Below are 19,794 nucleotides of genomic sequence, written 5' to 3'. Positions count from 1 at the left end.
CCCTGCCCGCCTCGCCGTGGGGTGTCCCGGTCAGAGCCGGCGGTGCCCGCTGCGCCGCCCCCGCACCCCGCCGGCCGCCGCCGCCATCTTCCCCCCCAGCGCGTGCTGAAGCCCCGGCGCTCGGCAAAGCGGGGCGGGGCGGGGCGGGGTTGACCTCGCCGCCCCGCCCCTCCCACCCCCGGGGCGCGCGTGCGCGGCGGCCGGCCTGCGCTCCCATTGGCTCTCCGCCGCGCCTCATTTGCATGTTGCGGGACAATAACAGCCGGCGGCTCCCAGCAGCCCCCGCGGCGCGGCGGGGCCGAGCGCGGCCTGTTGCCCCCCTCAGCGGGCGCCCCGGGACCCCCGCGGCCTGCCAACGGGGTGTCGGCGGGGAACGGAGAGGGGGAGAGTTCCCCGTTTGGCTGCCTCTGTATCTTTAATTATTCCAATTACGCCTTCAACAGCCAGGCTGCGCCTAACCCAGATACTTGCCCTCCACGCCCATATCGGGCCGCGTGACTGGCGTGTTCCACATAACTCGAAGGGCCTGGGTGGCCGTTGGTACTTTCTGGCTATTACGGCCGGTTGTGTGAGTCACGGCACACAAAAAATGTATTTTTAAAGGACAACTCGTTCTGTTTTCCGTGGCGGGGGGGCAGTTAGGGGGAGAGCCAGCTCACTGCGGCCCGGTGATGTTTTGTGTGGTTTCTGTGGAAATAGCATGGAAGTGCGGAGCGTTAACCCATTTTTGGGCGAGGGACACAAAACGCCAAACACAACCCTCACGAGAAGGCCACAGTGTGCAGTCACCACACAAAACCCACTAAAATTATTTTAATTGCAGGTGAGCATGGTACAAAGGCGGCAAGCTGGCCTTTGGGTGTCCCCCTGGATGATTTCAAAGCCGCAAACAACTTCAAGGCATCGACGCTTTAAAGACCCACCGTGTTCAAAAAAAGACCCAATTCCTTCTCTTTTGTGGCTCGCTTCTCTGGGCGTGCAAAATGGCTCCTGCCTCGGGAAGCTCCTCGCAGGCAGCTCTGCACGACGTGGAGCCAATTCCTTTAATTCCTCCGCACACCCAGGGGTAACGAGGCGGCTGCTGCTGCGCTCAACAACCCGAGATATGTCAATAACTAAACAATAGGTGTAAATAAAGCAGAGGGAGGTGGGAAACCCCAACCCCAAGCTGACGCCAGTGAAAGGAAAAGCTGCGTGGTGTGTATTCCCTGGACCCAACCCACGGGGAACGTTATTGGAGCACGTCATTATAACAGCGTTAAGAGACAGCAGGCATTTCACTCGCTGCCCGCGTTGATGGAGACAATATTCCGCCCCTTTAAACTGCTAAAGGCTTAAGCAAGGAGTGAAAATTCTCCACCTGAAGCTGAAGTTGTATCCAAAGTTATTAAAAGATTCCTCTGCCTGTTAGAATGGGGGGAGGGAAAGTGCGGGGAACACGAAGAGCAGCCCAGGCCCAGCCTTGGTGAATTAGGAAACTGCGGTGGAGCCGAATTTGCCAACATGCTGGAGATAAGGGTGTGCTGCTGCCGGGGCCCGTCAGGGTGTGTGAGATGACAAACAGTACTTACGAGGTGGCTCTCCACAGCAGCAAACGTTGCTGCCTCACCCCCTCCCATATCTCTACCAGGAAAGGGAAGCACATAGTTTCAGAGTTTCCCCCACAGAGTCACTCTTTCCCTCCCCTCGTTCTCATTCTTCCTCCTTCTTGTCCAGGTCCCTCTCTCAGGGTGATTCCAGCCTGGACTAACCCCTTTTTCTTGAATGCAGCAGATTTCATAGAATCACAGAATCATTTAGGTTGGAAAAGACCCTTGGGATCATTGAGTCCAACCATCTACCCTACTCTACAAAGTTCTTCCCTACACCATATCCCCCAACACCACATCTAAACGCCTCTTAAACACATCCAAGGATGGTGACTCAACCACCTCCCTGGGCAGCCTATTCCAGTGTCTGACCACTCTTTCTGTGAAGAATTTCTTCTTAATGTCCAGCCTAAACCTACCCTGTTGCAGCTTGAATCCATTCCCTCTTGTTCTATCACTAATTGCTTGTGAGAAGAGACCAGCACCAACCTCTCTACAATGTCCTTTCAAGTAGTTGTAGAGAGCGATGAGGTCACCCCTCGGTCTCCTTTTCCTCAAACTAAACAGTCCCAGCTCCCTCAATCGTTCTTCATACAATTTATTCTCCAGGCCCTTCACCAGCTTCATTGCCCTCCTCTGCACCCACTCCAGCACCTCGATATCTCTCTTGTATTGAGGTGCCCCAAACTGGACACAATACTCAAGGTGTGGCTCACCAGTGCTGAGCACAGGAGGACAACCACCTCCCTACTTCTGCTGGTCACACTATTTCAATAGTGGCTGTAGTGACAGGGTGCCCTGGGGCAGCTCAGGGTCACACAAGGTGATGTGTCCAATGGTGGCTGGGTATGCGCTGCTCCTCAGCCCATGATCCCCACCACACTCCCCACCAAACCCAGGTTCTCCATGCCTCATCACAACATGTTTCCCAGAGCTCTCCTTAGTGCTTTGCCAATCAGCCGTGGCTGGCAGACTGAGAAACTCAGCCTGAGCTGCCCAACACACTTGGCAAAGCATGGCCCCGTGTTTGGGTACGGGCTCCCAAAGCCAACTCACCCCACAAGCAGTTCATACACCCTCCGTCCCTGCTCACCCACCCAGGGTGGCCCAGACAGCCAAGGAAGACTGCATCATTTACATGAGAATTAGTAACCTTTGCTGAACTCTTTCACTCCTGCACGATGACGCGGCACCCAGATGAGAAATTGCTATTGGTTTTCCTTCAGAGGATCGCTTGGCTCCTGTGAGACAAAGAACAACCATTTTTTAATGAAATGGGACAGAATTGGCTTTCCCCGCTGTTCGGGATCAGTCCTGAGAGATCTCCCAGTGTATCCCTCCCAGGACATGCTCTGCTGTCTCACTCCACATTGTTCTTGTACCCTGAGGGTCGATATCCTGCCAAGGGATATTTGTTTAAAATTCTCGAATGCACAAATTTGGCACAAAATGTGGGGCAAAGGGCATCCCCCTGGTTACTGCAGCTGGCGTGGAATCTTCCCACCTCAAAGTCCAAGCTCCATTTGCATCCAAGTCCATTTAAGCTGCAAAACAAAACGAATTCTTCCTGCTAGGCTTGCTCAGACAGACTAATAAACACAACGGGGAGCGTGAAACAGAAGCGCTGTGCAAGGTAATCAACTGTTGAAGGCACAAGCAGTTTTTCAGCTTGTATTAAGACTGATTCACTTGTAGCTGACGTCAATGCTCCCTCCCTACTATCTTTGCCTTGGGATTGGAGTATGATAAATACTACCTGTAATGCCATCTGCTGTACAGAGACAGCCCAGGCTTCTCACTATTTATTTAAGGGCTAATGTTGTGCTAGACCAGAATGCAGTTTATTTCAGCCTTATTTGACTTTGTTTTGACTCTAATTAAAAATGCCTGTCCACTTGAATTTTTAAAGTGATCTGTCATAGAGCAAACCCAACATTTGCCTTTAAACAACGAAGTTCAGACAGCATAGTTGGCATCAAACAGAAAACTAACGTGAAAAGGACAGGCTTCTCCACAGGGAAGAGTCAAGAGAAGATGCAGAGTGAGGAGATCACCATCTCAGGGTGGGGAGCTAGGACCTCCCAAATCCTAGCTGGCTGAAATCCTGCAGAGCTGACTTATTTTGTGTATTAGTTTTTCCCTCAATTCCTTTAGAACCTCACTCAAGTCATCTGGCTTCTCCATAAAATACAAACTTGTAGTTTAGTGGAGATTCTGACTTTTGGACAGTGGTAAAATTGTTTTGAATGGCATTAAGCTGAAAATAAATAGATTGAGTAACGCACATACAAAACTGTTTCCTCTTAGGATTTTCTCCTCTTTTAAGTAATAGGAATTATACCACTTCCTAGAGAAGCTATTTCACGATAGTAACTCTGTTGAGCATTTTTTGTTACTTAAAACTTCCTGACACTAAAACCTGAGTCAGCTGAAAGCCTTGTATATGGTACGTTCAGAACGAGCAGCACACACTCAGCCAACAAATAGCCTGAACGCCCCATCCATCATAATTTATGAAGACCAGGGTTACTAAGCTAATTCTACTCTGAGTTAATTTAATTGTCCAAAAAATAAAATTAAACTGCTTAATCAAAAGGCTATGTGGTCACGGGCAGAATTTCTGTCATTGTCCCGCTGCAGAGAAACATGTTGACTTTACCAGTTGACTCACTGAGGTTTGCATATTGGTAGCTACATTCGGAACAGATATTAGTGCACTATTCTGAAAACTCTAGTGTCTTTTGTTCTGAGGAACAGCAATAATTTTGTATGTGTAAAAGCAATTAAATTATGTAAAACTCAAGTAATTTTAAAAGGGAAGGGCTGTGGTGAAAGATATACAGTAAAAAATTTAAATTTAAATGAATTATTAAAATAACCTTGGATGAGAGAAACAGAAATATAAGTAGTGCTTTTGCTTAGACTTAGCATTTCATAAAAGACATCTGCATTAGTTTTATTTGTGTTTATAATCAGTTACTTCCCCTGGTTTTACTGTACTTGATGGGACCTAATCCTGTAATGTTTGGATTGCAAATGCCACGCTATATAATGCTTAAATGCACATAAAAATCTTGCTGCTTAAAATATAATTAAAATAGTAATGTATGAAATCCCTTAACATGTTTTTTAATAAACAGCAATCTACTGCATCTTGGACTGTTTGAATTTTCATTTTATAGGACCTCCCACTTGAAGATCAGAGTGCCCTTTTTAATTATTAATTAAGTCATGTTGATAGGATAAATTAAAATCTCTGTGATGGAGAACATGCATTATTTATTAATGTCCTGATCTTGTCCTACACACTGTGGAGTCTGCTCTTTGGAAACTGCTTCAGAAAAATAATACAAGGGTGTGTTTTGTGGCAGTAGGATTTTTCAAATTGTGGTTTCTCTCATACTCGGCTTTGGTCTTCCCTTTCTTCTCTGCATGACAAAGTGGGTTGGCTTTTTTTTTTGCTTTTTTTTAAATTTTCTTTACATTTCTTTCTGCAGGGACTTACAGCTTTCTGTTTGTGTGTACATACTGCTTGAGAGGCATCAAGACTTTATCTAATTATCACATCCTACAGTCAAGGAATTCAAAATTTGTCACATGCATTAATGATAGGGGAAACTGAAGTGACACAACAGCTACGGTCATCCTATTCTTCTTTTACAGCCAGTATTGGGGGTGAGTTTAGATGAACTCTTGGTCTAAGTAAAGCCCTAATTATTTCTGGAATAACAATAAAAAAAGGTGAACTCTTGGTCTAAGTAAAGCCCTAATTACTTCTGGAATAATAATAAAAAAAAAACTCATGAGCAAACCAGATTGATTACATTATACTTTGCTATTGAACAGCTGCCCAGTTCGATGCTATTTCAATGGTAGATGCAATAAGAAATAATACCTTCTTATTCATCCAGCTCCTGCCCACATGCATTCAGGGTGCAATCTGTGCTTGGGAATAGCTTGCAATTTCAGCAAGGCCTGTTTTTCATCTAGGAGCCTCATCCCCTGTGCACCATCAGCTTTGCAAAGTAATTCTGGATGCAAAAAGAATGTATTAAATTATATTTTCCCTTGTGCATTGTCAACAGCTCTTTTTAGTGATTTTAAATCCATCAGAAATGTGTAAACTAACAAGTAGGGAGGCTTTAATATTAATTATCTCATCTCATGACACTGCAGTTGAACAAGTGATACAGAAGACAGAATACAACCAATGATGATAAATAATAAACTAAGCACCACTCTCCCTCCAAGCCTGCACTAAATTCCCCAGTTTCAAAATTTGCAGGACTTGTAGGTAGGAAAATCACCTTCATCTTTGTTAACTGATCACATGTAGCATCTGAGAGAAGATTAGTCAAGGAATTTAAAGGGTCTGTAAGCCCCTAAGTCAGCTTCACCCAGAGATATGTATGATCTCAACCACATGGCAGCAAAGGGGAGAGCAGCCACATGCTCAAACTGTTCCCTCCTGCAGGCTGGCCTCTCCCAGCTGGGACAAACACCACAGCAATTAGAAGTAAAAGTCCCAAATCTGTTTTACTTTCCCTCAAGCAAGAGGATGCGGAAACTTCACTCGCTTAATAGTGACAAAAGTAAAGAGCTTCACTCGCCTTTTAACTAACAGGCAGGAAAACAATCCTCCTTTACTTCAGGGACTGTTTCCCTGCCTAAGGCTTCCTTCTTCTTGAAGCTGCAAGACTTCTAACTCTGCTACCTGCAAACGGGTCCTTGGCTGACTTCTATAACCTGTGCCTATCTGCTTTATTAAGTAGGGCCAAAGTGCACTAATACCTGCCCTGTACATAGCTAAGGAATATGCAAATCCAAGTGAGTAACTGACAAAGTCAACACGCTCCTCTGCTGCCAGACTATTAAAGATACTGCTTTTTAAAGATCCTGTAACTTCCTCCAAATATAGGCACATACTCTCGCCTATGACTGCAGCCAGTCCTGGCACAGCCTTAGTAAGAAGCAAAAAGGAGGAGGTCTATGATGGCATTTTTACAGTCACTCTTCAAAAATGGAAGTGTACTTGAAGTTACTGTTACTCTTCAAGCCTGAAACAAAAAACCCCAACATTAGTAACATGATTTAGGAGACCTTCCTGAAAGGAAAGGCACTAATGTTTCCAGTTGAAGCAAAATCATCTCAGAAACAGCAAAGAAACAAAGAGACTAAATACATCAGCTCTTCCCCAAGGAAGGAGGCAAATACAGTAACTTTGGGTTATACTTGTTTTAACAGAAGGAATGCAGAAGGGAGACCCAGGTGATACTATTATTTCATGTAAGGCACACAGAGGTCCAAGATACGACAGAGTACACTGGATTCTTACCTTCATGACACCACGTCCTTAGAAAATGGGATCTTTCCAAGGGGAAGGATGACTCCAGGATCTGCCCTGTGATGTGGAGCTATTTCAAATCCATCCTAAGTTACCAGCTCTTTGATAATATCAAATGCCCTTGGTAGCCTTATACTGTGTGAGGCAGAAAATACCGTGTCTTGTGTAACTCATCAACACCTTTGTTAGTAATTGGCTCTTGTGCAGCAGAGGACAGTGCGAAGAAGTGACAAAGATGCTGTACATACTGTGGAATTATTTCAGTTTTCAACAGAAGAAGCTGGAACATCTCTTAATGTAGTAAATTTGCATGCCGCCACAAAGTTGTGCTGTTCAGATGTTTCGACTGGCACAGGGAGGAGTCAAGTTTATTGAATGTAAAAGAGAACATGCCCTCTTGTGGTCTTAAATCTTTTGTCAGCTTTCCTTCAAGACAATAGGCACAAACCTGGTCAGAAAAATAGGAAACACTGTGTAACAATGTACTTGTCAGTTTGATGCACAAACAAATGTGGTAAAGGTGGTTTTGATCAGATAACGCAAAAGGCAAGCTTCAGCAAGTTTAATTTTAAAAAGTTGTCTCTTGGTTGCAACTGAAGCCTGGCCTTGGTTGGAACTTAACCCTAAAGAACCTTGATCATTTAGTCACTCTCTAACTCATTTTTTCCAACGTATAAAAATACCTCTATAGATTGCAAGATTACAACAAATGCAAAAGGCAAGCTTCAGCAAGTTTAATTTTTAAAAGTTGCCTCTTGGTTGGAACTGAAGCCTGGATGTTAACATCTTTAAGTTAACCCTAAGGAACCTTGATCATTTCGTCACTCTCTAACTCATTTTTTCCAAAGTACAGAAATATCTCTATAGGTTGCAAGATTACTAACAAACTACTTAATGAATATGCACACTGAGCATTAAGCACTCACGGATTTTTCAAAAGGAGAAAGACATTGGTAAGACTTTAAAAATTAGTTTAAGCAGATTACCGAAACAAAAAATATTAGCAAAAACATGCTTAAACAGAGGATTCTACAGCTCACAAGGGGCCATTCCCCATGCTTTTTTTTGTGCATGGCCTTACACTAGCATTTTTACCTGAAACACGTATACAGCTTACACTTATGTGGCAACGCCTTAAACCCTTCCCTAGGCTTTTCCTTTGGCTTGCTGCTGCGGGGCTGCTGGTACTCGGATTACCACCGCGATGGACTCTTTTCTGAAGGGGCTGGGTGGCGCCTCAGACCACCACAACGGCAGGCGTGAGGCAAAGCAAGCGGGGTGCCCTCACAGGAGGCCTCATCCAGCCAAAGCCCAGTGTGCAGCCACGTCGCGGGTCTCCCTGCTCCAAGGGAGGCAGAAGGATAGGGGAGATGACGAACACACTCAGCCACAGCGGCTCCTGGCCAGGGCCCAGCCTCCCTTCGCCGCCTGTTATGGCGCCCCCTTCCCATCATGCCCCGGGGCCGCAGACCCCCTGTTTCCCGTGATGCCCCGTGGCGGAACACGCCCTTCCCGTGATGCTCTGCGCTCCCTGGTAACCGCACCGTTGCTAGGGGCGGCGCTGGAGCGGCCGCCATGGCGGCGGCCCTGAGGCTTGTGGCCTTCCTCTTTCTCCTCCTGCCGCCGCTCCGGCCAGCAGAGCCGAGCGCTGAGGCCGACCCTGACGCCAGCGCGGCGGGTCCCGCGGCGCCACCGGAGACCCGCGCTTCCGCCCCGGCGCGGAGCCGCAGCGGGCCGGCCCCGGTCACGGACGGTGGGTGCCCGGTGGGGCGGGGTCTGCGGCTATTCACGGGCCAAGAGAAGTCCCGCTCACCGCCTCTCTCGGGCTTTCAGTCGTCGCTGGGCCCTTAGACCCGCTCCCATTACAGCTGCTCGGGGCTGGGACAAGCCTGTGCGGCAGCAGCCCCGATTCTCCCCGCGGCCCCCCCGGGGATTTACTGCTGCAGCGCTGCTCTGAGCTCCCCGCTACAGCCAAGGCTCCGAGCCTCCTCAGAAGAGCAGGCTCAGCAAGCCCCTACACGGCCTTGGGGGACTGGGCAAACTGATCCGAGCATGCACTGCCCCGTGAGTTGGCACTGCTGGAGGGCAAGCTCTCCTGGCCACCCAGCACCCTGCTCTGAGCCCCCAGAGCAGAGCCTGGCCTCGCAGGGGAGACCCAGACTCACCCTATATGTTCTTGGAGACGTGCACATCCACACCGAGCTGGTTGCACACACAGTTTCCCCCAAGACTCCTAATTCAGCCCCAGCTCTGTGGATATATAGCTATGCTGTGGCATTATAGATCACAGATTTTTATTGCTGTGCTATCAGAAGGTATTTTCCACTATATTCTAATTGGCAGGTGTACTTTTATTTAACCTTTGATTTCCCAGTGTTGTTGCCATTGATTCCGCTTCCCTAGATTACTTGCCAAATTAAACATGTTGTCCCAGTGCATGCCTCCTTGGGGAAAAGAAGCTTAAATGCCTGGTCTCAGAAACATAACTGCGCAATCTAATCATCCATGTTTAAACTTCTGTTGTTTACAAGGTGAGCTAAGGATTCCAGTGCTAAACTCAGTGACAGAACAGTCAGAACAGAGATTCCAGGAAATACCTGGATACTGTTCAGACGGTCAGAGAACATCCAGGAGACCACAGAGAAATGGACAACAGTAAAGTTGAAATAAAAGAAGCAGTAGTTACAAAAATGAGCATTCTTTAAATGTCTTGCCTATGGAGCACTGATCTTACTTTTCTCCATTCTGTGCTATTCTTAAGTCTAGATTTATTATAGAACAGCAACTCTTAACATCACTTCAGTAGAGTAATATCTGTTCTTTGAATTTATAAACTTGAAAACCTAAGAATGTTTTAAGAAGTTGCCAAATGTATTTTGTTGAGACAGTTTACAGTGTTGCTAGCAATTACTTTCTGTATTATTACAATATTTCACAGTATCTAAAGACAGAAAGAAAAAACAATTTCAAAGAAGTCAACTATGGTAATGCTGGCACATCAGGAAAATATATTACTAGACCCTGGGACATGCTCAGTACTTGTAAACATCTCACCGCTCTATCAAAATGTTCCTTTTTTTTTTTTTTTAATCTTCCCCAATCAGCTGAAAGAAGCAGATAAGCATACCTTGTTTGTATCTTTTTTTCCCCTCTGCAGAACTGATTTTCATACCTTCAGAATTCCTATTAACTCAAGTTGCTTTTTTGATTTGACAGGGAGCACACCATCATATTTCAGTATGCTCTTGGTTTTGTTATTGTGTTCCTAACAGATTTGCTAAGTAGCAGAAAAGATGGCTTTTAAAAATGACTTAAAACAACACGTGAATTTGGATAGAGACTTTTGACCATTGTCAAAAATCAGGCGATGTGAAAAATGAAGGTGTCAGGGAACATGCTGCAATGTGTAAAGTTCCAATCCTAATTCTAATTTAAATCTCTCCTCCAGTTGCCAAGCTGTGTGTTTGTGATCTGTTGGTGGCACAGTGTGATGTAAATTGCTGCTGTGACCCTGATTGCAGTGCAGCCGATTTCAGTCTCTTCACTACATGTTCAGTTCCTATTGTCACGTAAGTGGCTAAACAGCTATATGAAATAAAAAAAACTTGTTTTATCTGCCGCATGCATTTTTAAGGGCTGTATCCTCTCCTCTCACCAGTTCTGAACCCCCCTGCCATCCTAACTCCTGCCTGCCCTTTCACCAGTCCCTCCTGTGCTAAGCCTGTAAACTGTTGGCCCCAACCAGGCAGAACAGCAAATTGGCCTCCCACCCTTTTATCTTTCATTTATTCCTTCTTTTCTAGACTCGCACTCCTTGCTTGTCTCCTGTTTATTTGTGCTACTGTCTGTGGGCGCTTGGGTGGTGGTGCCTTCTCTTGGGGGGAGAATAATGAATCTTTAGACTTTCATTAATACAATGCAGTGTCTGGAAGTTAAGAAAGCTGATACCATGGGACCATCTGGCCACCTCTGTAGGTCATCAGCAATTTATCAGTAACCTCTTTCATTACGGTTTATGATATCAGCTGGAAACTTGATCAATTTGGGGCTTAATGAAGGAGCTTGAGCATTGTTCTGATCCCAGTTTTACAAGTCAGCATCCCAACCTGCTGCCTCACTGCCAGCCTGTCACTTTACAAACACTAAAATGTAACATTATATCAATAAGGTAATGCCCAATCGCTGTTTCATTGCTATTCACAGTTTATCTGAAAACACCTTCACCCAATTCCATCTTTTCAAAAAGGAGTTAAGAAAGCTCACTTCAAAATTGTAATGTGAAAAAACTCTTGGTGACTTCTCAGAACACCAAGTACAGCTCTTCAACCCACCTCCTGCATAAATTATGCCAATCTGAACACTGGGGTTTATTCTTGGTGCTTTGAAATTTGAATTAGCAGTCATCCCAGACTGTGGTTTCTTATTGTTCTTGCACACAATGACTACTGCTACCCATTTATAGATATTTATATATATCAGAAAGGTCTAATCAACGCCTTCTCCTGAATGACAGTTTAATTGTCTTAGGTGACTATTCTGTCTTTGTCAACTGGAAATGCAGAAAATGAAGTTATGTTTCTTTCCCCAAGTTCTTTTGTGTAAAATGTTACTTTTGCATGAAAATCCATGGGATTTTCAATGACTGCAAGTTATGTGAATCTCATTATTTACACATTGAGATTTATATACATTTGCATATTTCTATTAGTTACTGAAAGGGTTTGACGGATTACAAGTCAGAGGCTCTGTGGCCTCTGAAACAGAGGAGAAAGGGTGTTTGATTTATGATGTGACCTTACTAACAAATGGTTCACCTCACAGAGGAGTTTAACTCCATGCTTAAAAAGTCATTTCACTTCTTCAGTATCTGCCCTTGACCGCTTTAACCCTGCCTAAGTATGGTTTCCCAAGGATCATCATCTTGTATTTCTAGCATGTAGGACACACCAGTGCTCTTCAGGGTATGAACTGGCACATTTGCTGTGCAGCTACTGCAGTTCTGGGCTGTTGGTGATGAACCCATGGCACATCTACAAACACTTTTCCTAAATTGGATGGGTTATTTCACTGCCATTTCTCACTCTGCCTTTTTTTTCACATGCATCTCAAGTAGGACTTTTTTTTCTGCCTCCTCCCTTCCCCCCCTGAAGTGAATATTATTCTAATATTCACAAAACTGACCTTTTTTCTGGCCCACGTGCCATCACGTTACCCTAAAGGTCATACTTCCCACTTGTGTTGTATAAATAAAAGTGCTTCTGAGCTGTGTATAGCCTGTGGTGCACCGTGCATCTGTGGTGTCTCACACCACCTGGATCCCATCCAACTTGTCATTTTAGCTCTAATATTATTACTGTCGGGCTCTTCCCTTCCCCCTGGTCTGTCTCTTACCTCTCTCCACGTTGCTGCTCACACAGTTTCCTCTGCTAGATAAAACATGTTGGAGAATTCTTTTATTTATTACTAAGCATACAGTATAAAACAATATAAAACTTCTAAGGAGGCACAAGTGCTATACAAATTGTGTTAAGAAGTGTAATCTCTTTAGTGCTCTTTTTTTGATGCTGCCTCAATACTTGAGAAGAACTTTAAAATATGGTCAATACCAACTTCTAGTGGATTATTATTTTATTATTATTGTTTGTAGAGGTGACGACCGTCTTTGTAGTCAGAAAGCTGCTGTGTATTCACTTGATGTTGAAGCAAATCCACCAGAAAGGATATTTAAATTAATTGACCAAGTCAATCCCAGTATTTTCTGCATTCATGCTACAAACTGTAAGTAGAGTTGTTGCTGGTATTAAGAATTGTGTTGTTATTTTTATAAGCTCTTTAGGTACCAGAAACAGAGTAAAATTAAAAGAAACTAAACCCATCAGAAAACTGGGTATTCTGTATGCTCACAGTCCTTGTGTTGTAATCCTGTCATTTGTGAAACTATGGAGTTAAAACATCTCATACTCTAACTCTTAGTCTTCTCTGTTAAAAAAAAACTTTTTAGGGTGGGGTTTTTTTTTTTTTTAAATTATTTATCCTCTCCAATAAATCACATTAAAGTTGTCTCATGGGAAACTGACTCCTTCCTGATCTGTTACTGTAAGTATGGAATTGGTACAAATCCTTTATGGCCAGCTTTAAAATAACTTGCAGGGAAGTAAGAAGTGATCCGTGCTATGTTTTCTTAATTTAATTAAGACTGTGCAGTAGTCATCTGCATACTTAGCATTGAAACTGTAGACACTAATTGGCATATCTTTGTTTTGGAACACCTGATGCTGTTAGAAACCGTGGTTTTGAAAGTAAGGGACTTACCTCTTTCCTTAAGTTCAAGATTGTGCTTTCACAGATCTGATTTTCTCTTAAAGAAAAGAGAAAGCTTTCCTTACAAAAATAAAATAAAAAAAAAAATCATTATTGGTATTTTTCTTTTACTGGGTTTTAGAAGCTCCAGGAGGAAAAAATATTACTAAATAACTTTTCTGTATCTTCTATTCTAAAAGTTATCTTATTCTTTAAATAATATTTTGACAGATAAACAAGCACTCTCCTTCAGTTCCCCTGAAATGCCTACTTCTGAAAATTTTGATCGATTGCTTCAAGAGTTTGGAAGTACTACTTTCAGTGCTGAGCCTGACAGCTGGGATATGGATGCAGATGCTCAAAATCCTCCTGATGCAAATGAAACATATAGATACGAGGTAAATAATTACATGACTCAGTTAGTATTAGATTGCTCCATAAAAGAACAAGTGAACATTGTTTGCATCTGCTTCTAAAAATTGCAGTTCTAGAAAAGACAAAGTTTATTTTGGTCTTTAAATATAGAAATGTAAAAAATGTAGCATTGTTTGTTAGTTTACTTAAACAGTGAACTAGATTTTTTAAGATCTGTGAAAAAATGTGTAGGTGGTTTGCTATTGTAGACATAAAGCTGTTAGCAGTGGCTTAAGAATTGATGCATAAAGTAGTAAAAAGCATTGACAGATATAGTGGAAACAAGTACTTATTTTATTCAGATTTATTGTTAATATAAATGCTCTAAAACTTCCCATGGACTGAAACACACCTATACACTTGAATATGTTGTTTTATTTGGCAGTATGGTGTTCCTATACAGACAGTGGATGCTTTTCTAAGGCTGCCTAGTCCTGTTGTCTCCTCTTGGTGCTCTGATGTGAATCCTGCAGGTTGGAAAATGCATTTGAATTCCAGTTTATTTGCTTTAGAGTGTTCTGTTCTGACTTGAACTTGACCAGTCAGTAAATTGGCACACACAAAATGTAAATACAGATAACGAGTCATGAACAAATATTTTTCAAATAGCTTCTATTTCTCTCCGGTTTTCTTTAGACATTGATTGGAAGTTGCGTTGCATCTATATTAAACATTCAAAGTTAGATATGTAAATCCTTGAGAGTCTTGTTAATGGGTTGTTTATCCAACACCAAAACATCCTATTTGGCATAATTGGTTTAATAAAATAGTACAAGGGTGACACCATGAGGGAAGAGGGTATTACACAAAGCAAGACCTAACTGGGCAACTTTTGTAAGATGTCCCTCTGGTGTAATGAGGTTCCTTTCACAGCCTGAATGCAACTCAAGTCAGACTTGCAGGCTTGAGCTCTACATTTTAACCTTTCACACAGTTTCCTGAAAATCTGCAGAGGGGGAGGAGGGGAAGAAAAAAAGAAAAAAGAAGAAGCCACAACCACAGCCAAACCCACACACCTGCATTTTCCAAACCCCAGTGTTAGTATTAAATAGGGCATCATAACAATCATGATGATGATCATAGGAGAACTGAAGTTTCTTGTGAAAGAAAAAAATAATCTTATGAGATCTCAAAAATTAAGTCCTAAATCTTCTAGCTTTTATTAAGCTTCTATTGTTAAGAAGTATTTTGTGTCACAGCATTTCTGGAGAATCTAAGAAAGTGTCATTCTTCTCACAGTCCTTGTGTTGTAATCCTGTCATTTGTGAAACTATGGAGTTAAAACATCTCATACTCTAACTCTTAGTCTTCTCTGTTAAAAAAAAACTTTTTAGGGTGGGTTTTTTTTTTTTTTAAATTATTTATCCTCTCCAATAAATCACATTAAAGTTGTCTCATGGGAAACTGACTCCTTCCTGATCTGTTACTGTAAGTATGGAATTGGTACAAATCCTTTATGGCCAGCTTTAAAATAACTTGCAGGGAAGTAAGAAGTGATCCGTGCTATGTTTTCTTAATTTAATTAAGACTGTGCAGTAGTCATCTGCATACTTAGCATTGAAACTGTAGACACTAATTGGCATATCTTTGTTTTGGAACACCTGATGCTGTTAGAAACCGTGGTTTTGAAAGTAAGGGACTTACCTCTTTCCTTAAGTTCAAGATTGTGCTTTCACAGATCTGATTTTCTCTTAAAGAAAAGAGAAAGCTTTCCTTACAAAAATAAAATAAAAAAAAAAATCATTATTGGTATTTTTCTTTTACTGGGTTTTAGAAGCTCCAGGAGGAAAAAATATTACTAAATAACTTTTCTGTATCTTCTATTCTAAAAGTTATCTTATTCTTTAAATAATATTTTGACAGATAAACAAGCACTCTCCTTCAGTTCCCCTGAAATGCCTACTTCTGAAAATTTTGATCGATTGCTTCAAGAGTTTGGAAGTACTACTTTCAGTGCTGAGCCTGACAGCTGGGATATGGATGCAGATGCTCAAAATCCTCCTGATGCAAATGAAACATATAGATACGAGGTAAATAATTACATGACTCAGTTAGTATTAGATTGCTCCATAAAAGAACAAGTGAACATTGTTTGCATCTGCTTCTAAAAATTGCCGTTCTAGAAAAGACAAAGTTTATTTTGGTCTTTAAATATAGAAATGTAAAAAATGTAGCATTGTTTGTTAGTTTACTTAAACAGTGAACTAGATTTCTTAAGATCTGTGAAAAAATGTGTAGGTGGTTTGCTATTGTAGACATAAAGCTGTTAGCAGTGGCTTAAGAATTGATGCATAAAGTAGTAAAAAGCATTGACAGATATAGTGGAAACAAGTACTTATTTTATTCAGATTTATTGTTAATATAAATGCTCTAAAACTTCCCATGGACTGAAACACACCTATACACTTGAATATGTTGTTTTATTTGGCAGTATGGTGTTCCTATACAGACAGTGGATGCTTTTCTAAGGCTGCCTAGTCCTGTTGTCTCCTCTTGGTGCTCTGATGTGAATCCTGCAGGTTGGAAAATGCATTTGAATTCCAGTTTATTTGCTTTAGAGTGTTCTGTTCTGACTTGAACTTGACCAGTCAGTAAATTGGCACACACAAAATGTAAATACAGATAACGAGTCATGAACAAATATTTTTCAAATAGCTTCTATTTCTCTCCGGTTTTCTTTAGACATTGATTGGAAGTTGCGTTGCATCTATATTAAACATTCAAAGTTAGATATGTAAATCCTTGAGAGTCTTGTTAATGGGTTGTTTATCCAACACCAAAACATCCTATTTGGCATAATTGGTTTAATAAAATAGTACAAGGGTGACACCATGAGGGAAGAGGGTATTACACAAAGCAAGACCTAACTGGGCAACTTTTGTAAGATGTCCCTCTGGTGTAATGAGGTTCCTTTCACAGCCTGAATGCAACTCAAGTCAGACTTGCAGGCTTGAGCTCTACATTTTAACCTTTCACACAGTTTCCTGAAAATCTGCAGAGGGGGAGGAGGGGAAGAAAAAAAGAAAAAAGAAGAAGCCACAACCACAGCCAAACCCACACACCTGCATTTTCCAAACCCCAGTGTTAGTATTAAATAGGGCATCATAACAATCATGATGATGATCATAGGAGAACTGAAGTTTCTTGTGAAAGAAAAAAATAATCTTATGAGATCTCAAAAATTAAGTCCTAAATCTTCTAGCATTTATTAAGCTTCTATTGTTAAGAAGTATTTTGTGTCACAGCATTTCTGGAGAATCTAAGAAAGTGTCATTCTTAATAGCTCACATCAAACCTTATCTGCAATAGAAATCACATTCACTTTCACTTATACTTGAAGTTTTTATATTGTATTTGCTTTCTGCTTTTCACAACTACTCTTTCATTTCACTCAGTAATACTTTGTGACTTTTTTTTTTTCCAGCATTTTTAGTAAACCAGGCTACAAAATGCATTAGATCAGTAAGTGTGGAAAAATGTGGCAGCATTCAAGCTGTTAGCATGCTGTTCTACATCAACTCCAGCATTTTAGCAGTAAGTATGATTTGAAACAGTCATGTAGCTGACTGTTGATAATACGTATCTTTTTGGGTCTCCAGAATTAAGTAACTTCTATTTACTGAAGGATATGGTTCTTTCTTTGGATTTTTAAATTGTGCTTTGGGAAAAAAAAAACAAAAACAACCCTCCCTGTGAAACAGACTGTTTTACAGAAAGCCTTTGGAAGTGTTTTTACTTCAAGCTTTGGTAACAGAAGCATTTACTGTTCTCTGCTTAGCCAACAAAAATAATGGTCTTGAAGAGACAAGTTTGTGTCACTGAGCTAACGCTGCAGTGGCAGCAGTTTTGTGCTTTTATGCATGTCTGAGCTTTTTCCAAGAAGCCTGTTACCAGACTGCATAGTTCTAAGAAGTCTGCGTTTTAAAGAGGTGGTAAACCTTTGTACTTAAAGAGGAACCTGCAAGGTCTAATCATCTGCAGATACACTTTTCTTACAAGCCTCAATTTTTAATAGAGACTTATTGCATACACATGCAAAGCCTTCCTTATACTCCTCAGAGAACATGAACTTTTACCCCACTGAGACCAAATTTTTTTGTAACCAACCTAGTACCAAGTCCAGTCTGTGGTTATTTTCAAAAGCTAAGCTTACTTTTTCATCCCTTTTTGAACTGGAGGATGACATCTTATGTATAAATAAATGCCCTTTACAGATATTCAGGAAGACAAAAAAATCATGCATGCAAAATTGAAACTGAAATACTCATATCTTAACTTGATAGCCCCTTCCAGAACCCAAAGGTGAACAAGAAACAGCTCCCCCATACTCTCCCCTATTAAAATGTTTTTAATTTATATGATTATTTCAATTAATTTAATTAGTACTCCATAGTGAGTCACTGCTTAAAGAGCCTTTTCAGTGCCTCACAGATTCCAAAGCAGGGAAGTAGTTCAGTCTCCCAGGTGGGGTCATTCTCCTGATTGTTGAGGACCTCGTTGAAATCAGCAAGGGATTGTTCACAAATGTTAGCTTTTGATTGTCCCTTTGTGGAACAGATGGAGAAAACTCTGTCTCAGAAGGGCTTTGAGTGTTTCCATGTACACCCAAAATTAGAGTTTGTGGTGGCTGCAGAACCAGAAAAGAAGCATCCCTCAGGACAGGCTCCAAGCAGGTGAATATTTTTAAATTAAAAGATTAATTCCCCTTCCTCACTAGAACACTACATAACAAGTTGCCCACATGCCTCTTGGCAGTTACAACAGCCCAGCTTGGAGAGGTCAGATTTCTTTCCAAAGTCCATTGGATGTTCAGGAAGGCTCAATGCAATAACTGGAGAAGGACGAATGGATGCTAGAGATGGTCTGTAGGAAGCTCTCTTTCCCAAAGGGAGCTGATGATGGGATATGAGAATAGAAAAGTGAGTTGGTCCTGGGGTTAGGGTGGTCAGAGGGCAGAGCAGGGAGCCCTGCCAGGGCCAGCAGGTGGAGCTGCCTGCAAAAGAAATGGCAAAACACATCAACCCGTGAAGGCTTGCTGGGATGGCAGGGTAAGAGGACTGGTACAGCAGTTCCTCCAGAAAACCCCATCGTTATGAGTCCATACTCACTGCCGGGCTGGACAACTTGGGTGATATGAAAGTCTTGGTAATTGTTGCAGGTAATCTCTGCTCTCTAGCCCAGCCTGTCCAGCAGACACAGGGGGAATTGGGGGTGCTTGGAACCCTCTACCAAGATACTCATAACGTGATGCTTCATGCCATGGTTAGTGTGTGCTCTGCAGCTTCCAAAGCAACGTGCTGCTGCCTGCCTAATCTTTACAAGCACAGTTATTCGTGGAACTGATTCTGGTGGCTGAGCTGTACCTCAGGCTGTTGATGTAAATACATGACAGTGTGGGAAAGACTTTACCTGCATCACCTTCAGGTCTCCAGCTCATAGGAGTGTGTTCTGTGCCAGGATGTTAGATGGGCAGGCTGGACTCTGTATCCAGTCCTATTCCTGCAGAACTTACTTCATGCTCAGAGGTCAATTTTTGGTCCCTTCCCAAAGATGTGAATCAAAGACTCAGTGGGAGTCCAAAAAAAGAAAACTTCTGAGAAAATGGTGTTCTGTGTGAGTATTTTGCAGACCTGATTGATGACCTTGGTCTGACATTTCTGCCTTTCCGTGAAAATTTGGTGGAAGTTTTCCAGTGAGGCAAGTAAACTTGCCATAAAACAAGAGGGACCCTTGCTTCTGATTTGTTTGTTTAGAGACTCGGAAACTGTGGACTCGGTACCACCAGAAAAGGACAACAAAAGCTCTTCATTTCTTTGGGTACGAAGAGCCTGGCAGGTTTCCTGATCTGGCAGGCTGTGAATAGTGACGGGTGTTTTTGCAGAGATCTGCAGTGGGAACAGTGTTCTCTGACGCCCTCGATAGGTCAAACGCTACGGTGCACAGTAACAGTCACACCAAAACCAGGTGCCTTTTTTGGGCCACCTTTCTGATGGAAGTCAACTTTTTCAGCGTTTCCTTAGTTCTGATGTGCAAATAGTGTCCAAGGGAAACACTAGATGCATCCACTACTTACTGAACACACTGTATGTTTATTGGAAGTGATGTCAAAGCCTGATGGAAGTCACTAAGAAATTTTCCAGTTACTGT

The 19,794-nt window shown here is 42.3% G+C and overlaps 2 protein-coding genes across 2 annotated transcripts; both read left to right on the top strand.

Moving 5' to 3' along the window:
* Window positions 1-8,483: 8,483 nt before the first annotated feature.
* On the top strand, window positions 8,484-14,775 carry LOC106901679 (tectonic-1-like). Its single transcript, XM_014964572.1, has 5 exons — window positions 8,484-8,686; window positions 10,382-10,502; window positions 12,581-12,711; window positions 13,465-13,631; window positions 14,033-14,775. Exons 1-5 carry the CDS (start codon window positions 8,509-8,511, stop codon window positions 14,177-14,179), a joined length of 744 nt encoding a protein of 247 aa, XP_014820058.1. The 5' UTR covers window positions 8,484-8,508; the 3' UTR covers window positions 14,180-14,775.
* Window positions 14,776-15,516: 741 nt separating this feature from the next.
* On the top strand, window positions 15,517-17,196 carry LOC106899222 (tectonic-1-like). Its single transcript, XM_014960957.1, has 3 exons — window positions 15,517-15,677; window positions 16,079-16,166; window positions 17,072-17,196. The coding sequence occupies exons 1-3, from the start codon at window positions 15,543-15,545 to the stop codon at window positions 17,194-17,196; spliced, it is 348 nt and encodes a 115-aa protein (XP_014816443.1). The 5' UTR covers window positions 15,517-15,542.
* Window positions 17,197-19,794: the final 2,598 nt, after the last annotated feature.

The sequence above is a fragment of the Calidris pugnax genome, unplaced genomic scaffold, assembly GCF_001431845.1.
Source record: "Calidris pugnax isolate Ruff unplaced genomic scaffold, ASM143184v1 scaffold32, whole genome shotgun sequence".
Taxonomy (NCBI): domain Eukaryota; kingdom Metazoa; phylum Chordata; class Aves; order Charadriiformes; family Scolopacidae; genus Calidris; species Calidris pugnax.
The sequence above is the reverse complement of the archived record's forward strand: the minus strand, read 5'-3'. Positions and strand labels throughout refer to the sequence as shown.

What these genes read in the sequence shown, in the direction of transcription:
- LOC106901679 (XM_014964572.1), top strand. Translation starts at nt 8,509, where the DNA reads ATGGCGGCGGCCCTGAGGCTTGTGGCCTTCCTCTTTCTCCTCCTGCCG. An exon ending in TGTTCAGTTCCTATTGTCAC is followed by an intron (nt 10,503 to 12,580) that starts GTAAGTGGCTAA and finishes TATTGTTTGTAG; the next exon opens with AGGTGACGACCGTCTTTGTA. An exon ending in CTGCATTCATGCTACAAACT is followed by an intron (nt 12,712 to 13,464) that starts GTAAGTAGAGTT and finishes ATATTTTGACAG; the next exon opens with ATAAACAAGCACTCTCCTTC.
- LOC106899222 (XM_014960957.1), top strand. Translation starts at nt 15,543, where the DNA reads ATGCCTACTTCTGAAAATTTTGATCGATTGCTTCAAGAGTTTGGAAGT. An exon ending in ATGAAACATATAGATACGAG is followed by an intron (nt 15,678 to 16,078) that starts GTAAATAATTAC and finishes TTTATTTGGCAG; the next exon opens with TATGGTGTTCCTATACAGAC. An exon ending in CTCTGATGTGAATCCTGCAG is followed by an intron (nt 16,167 to 17,071) that starts GTTGGAAAATGC and finishes TTTTTTTTCCAG; the next exon opens with CATTTTTAGTAAACCAGGCT.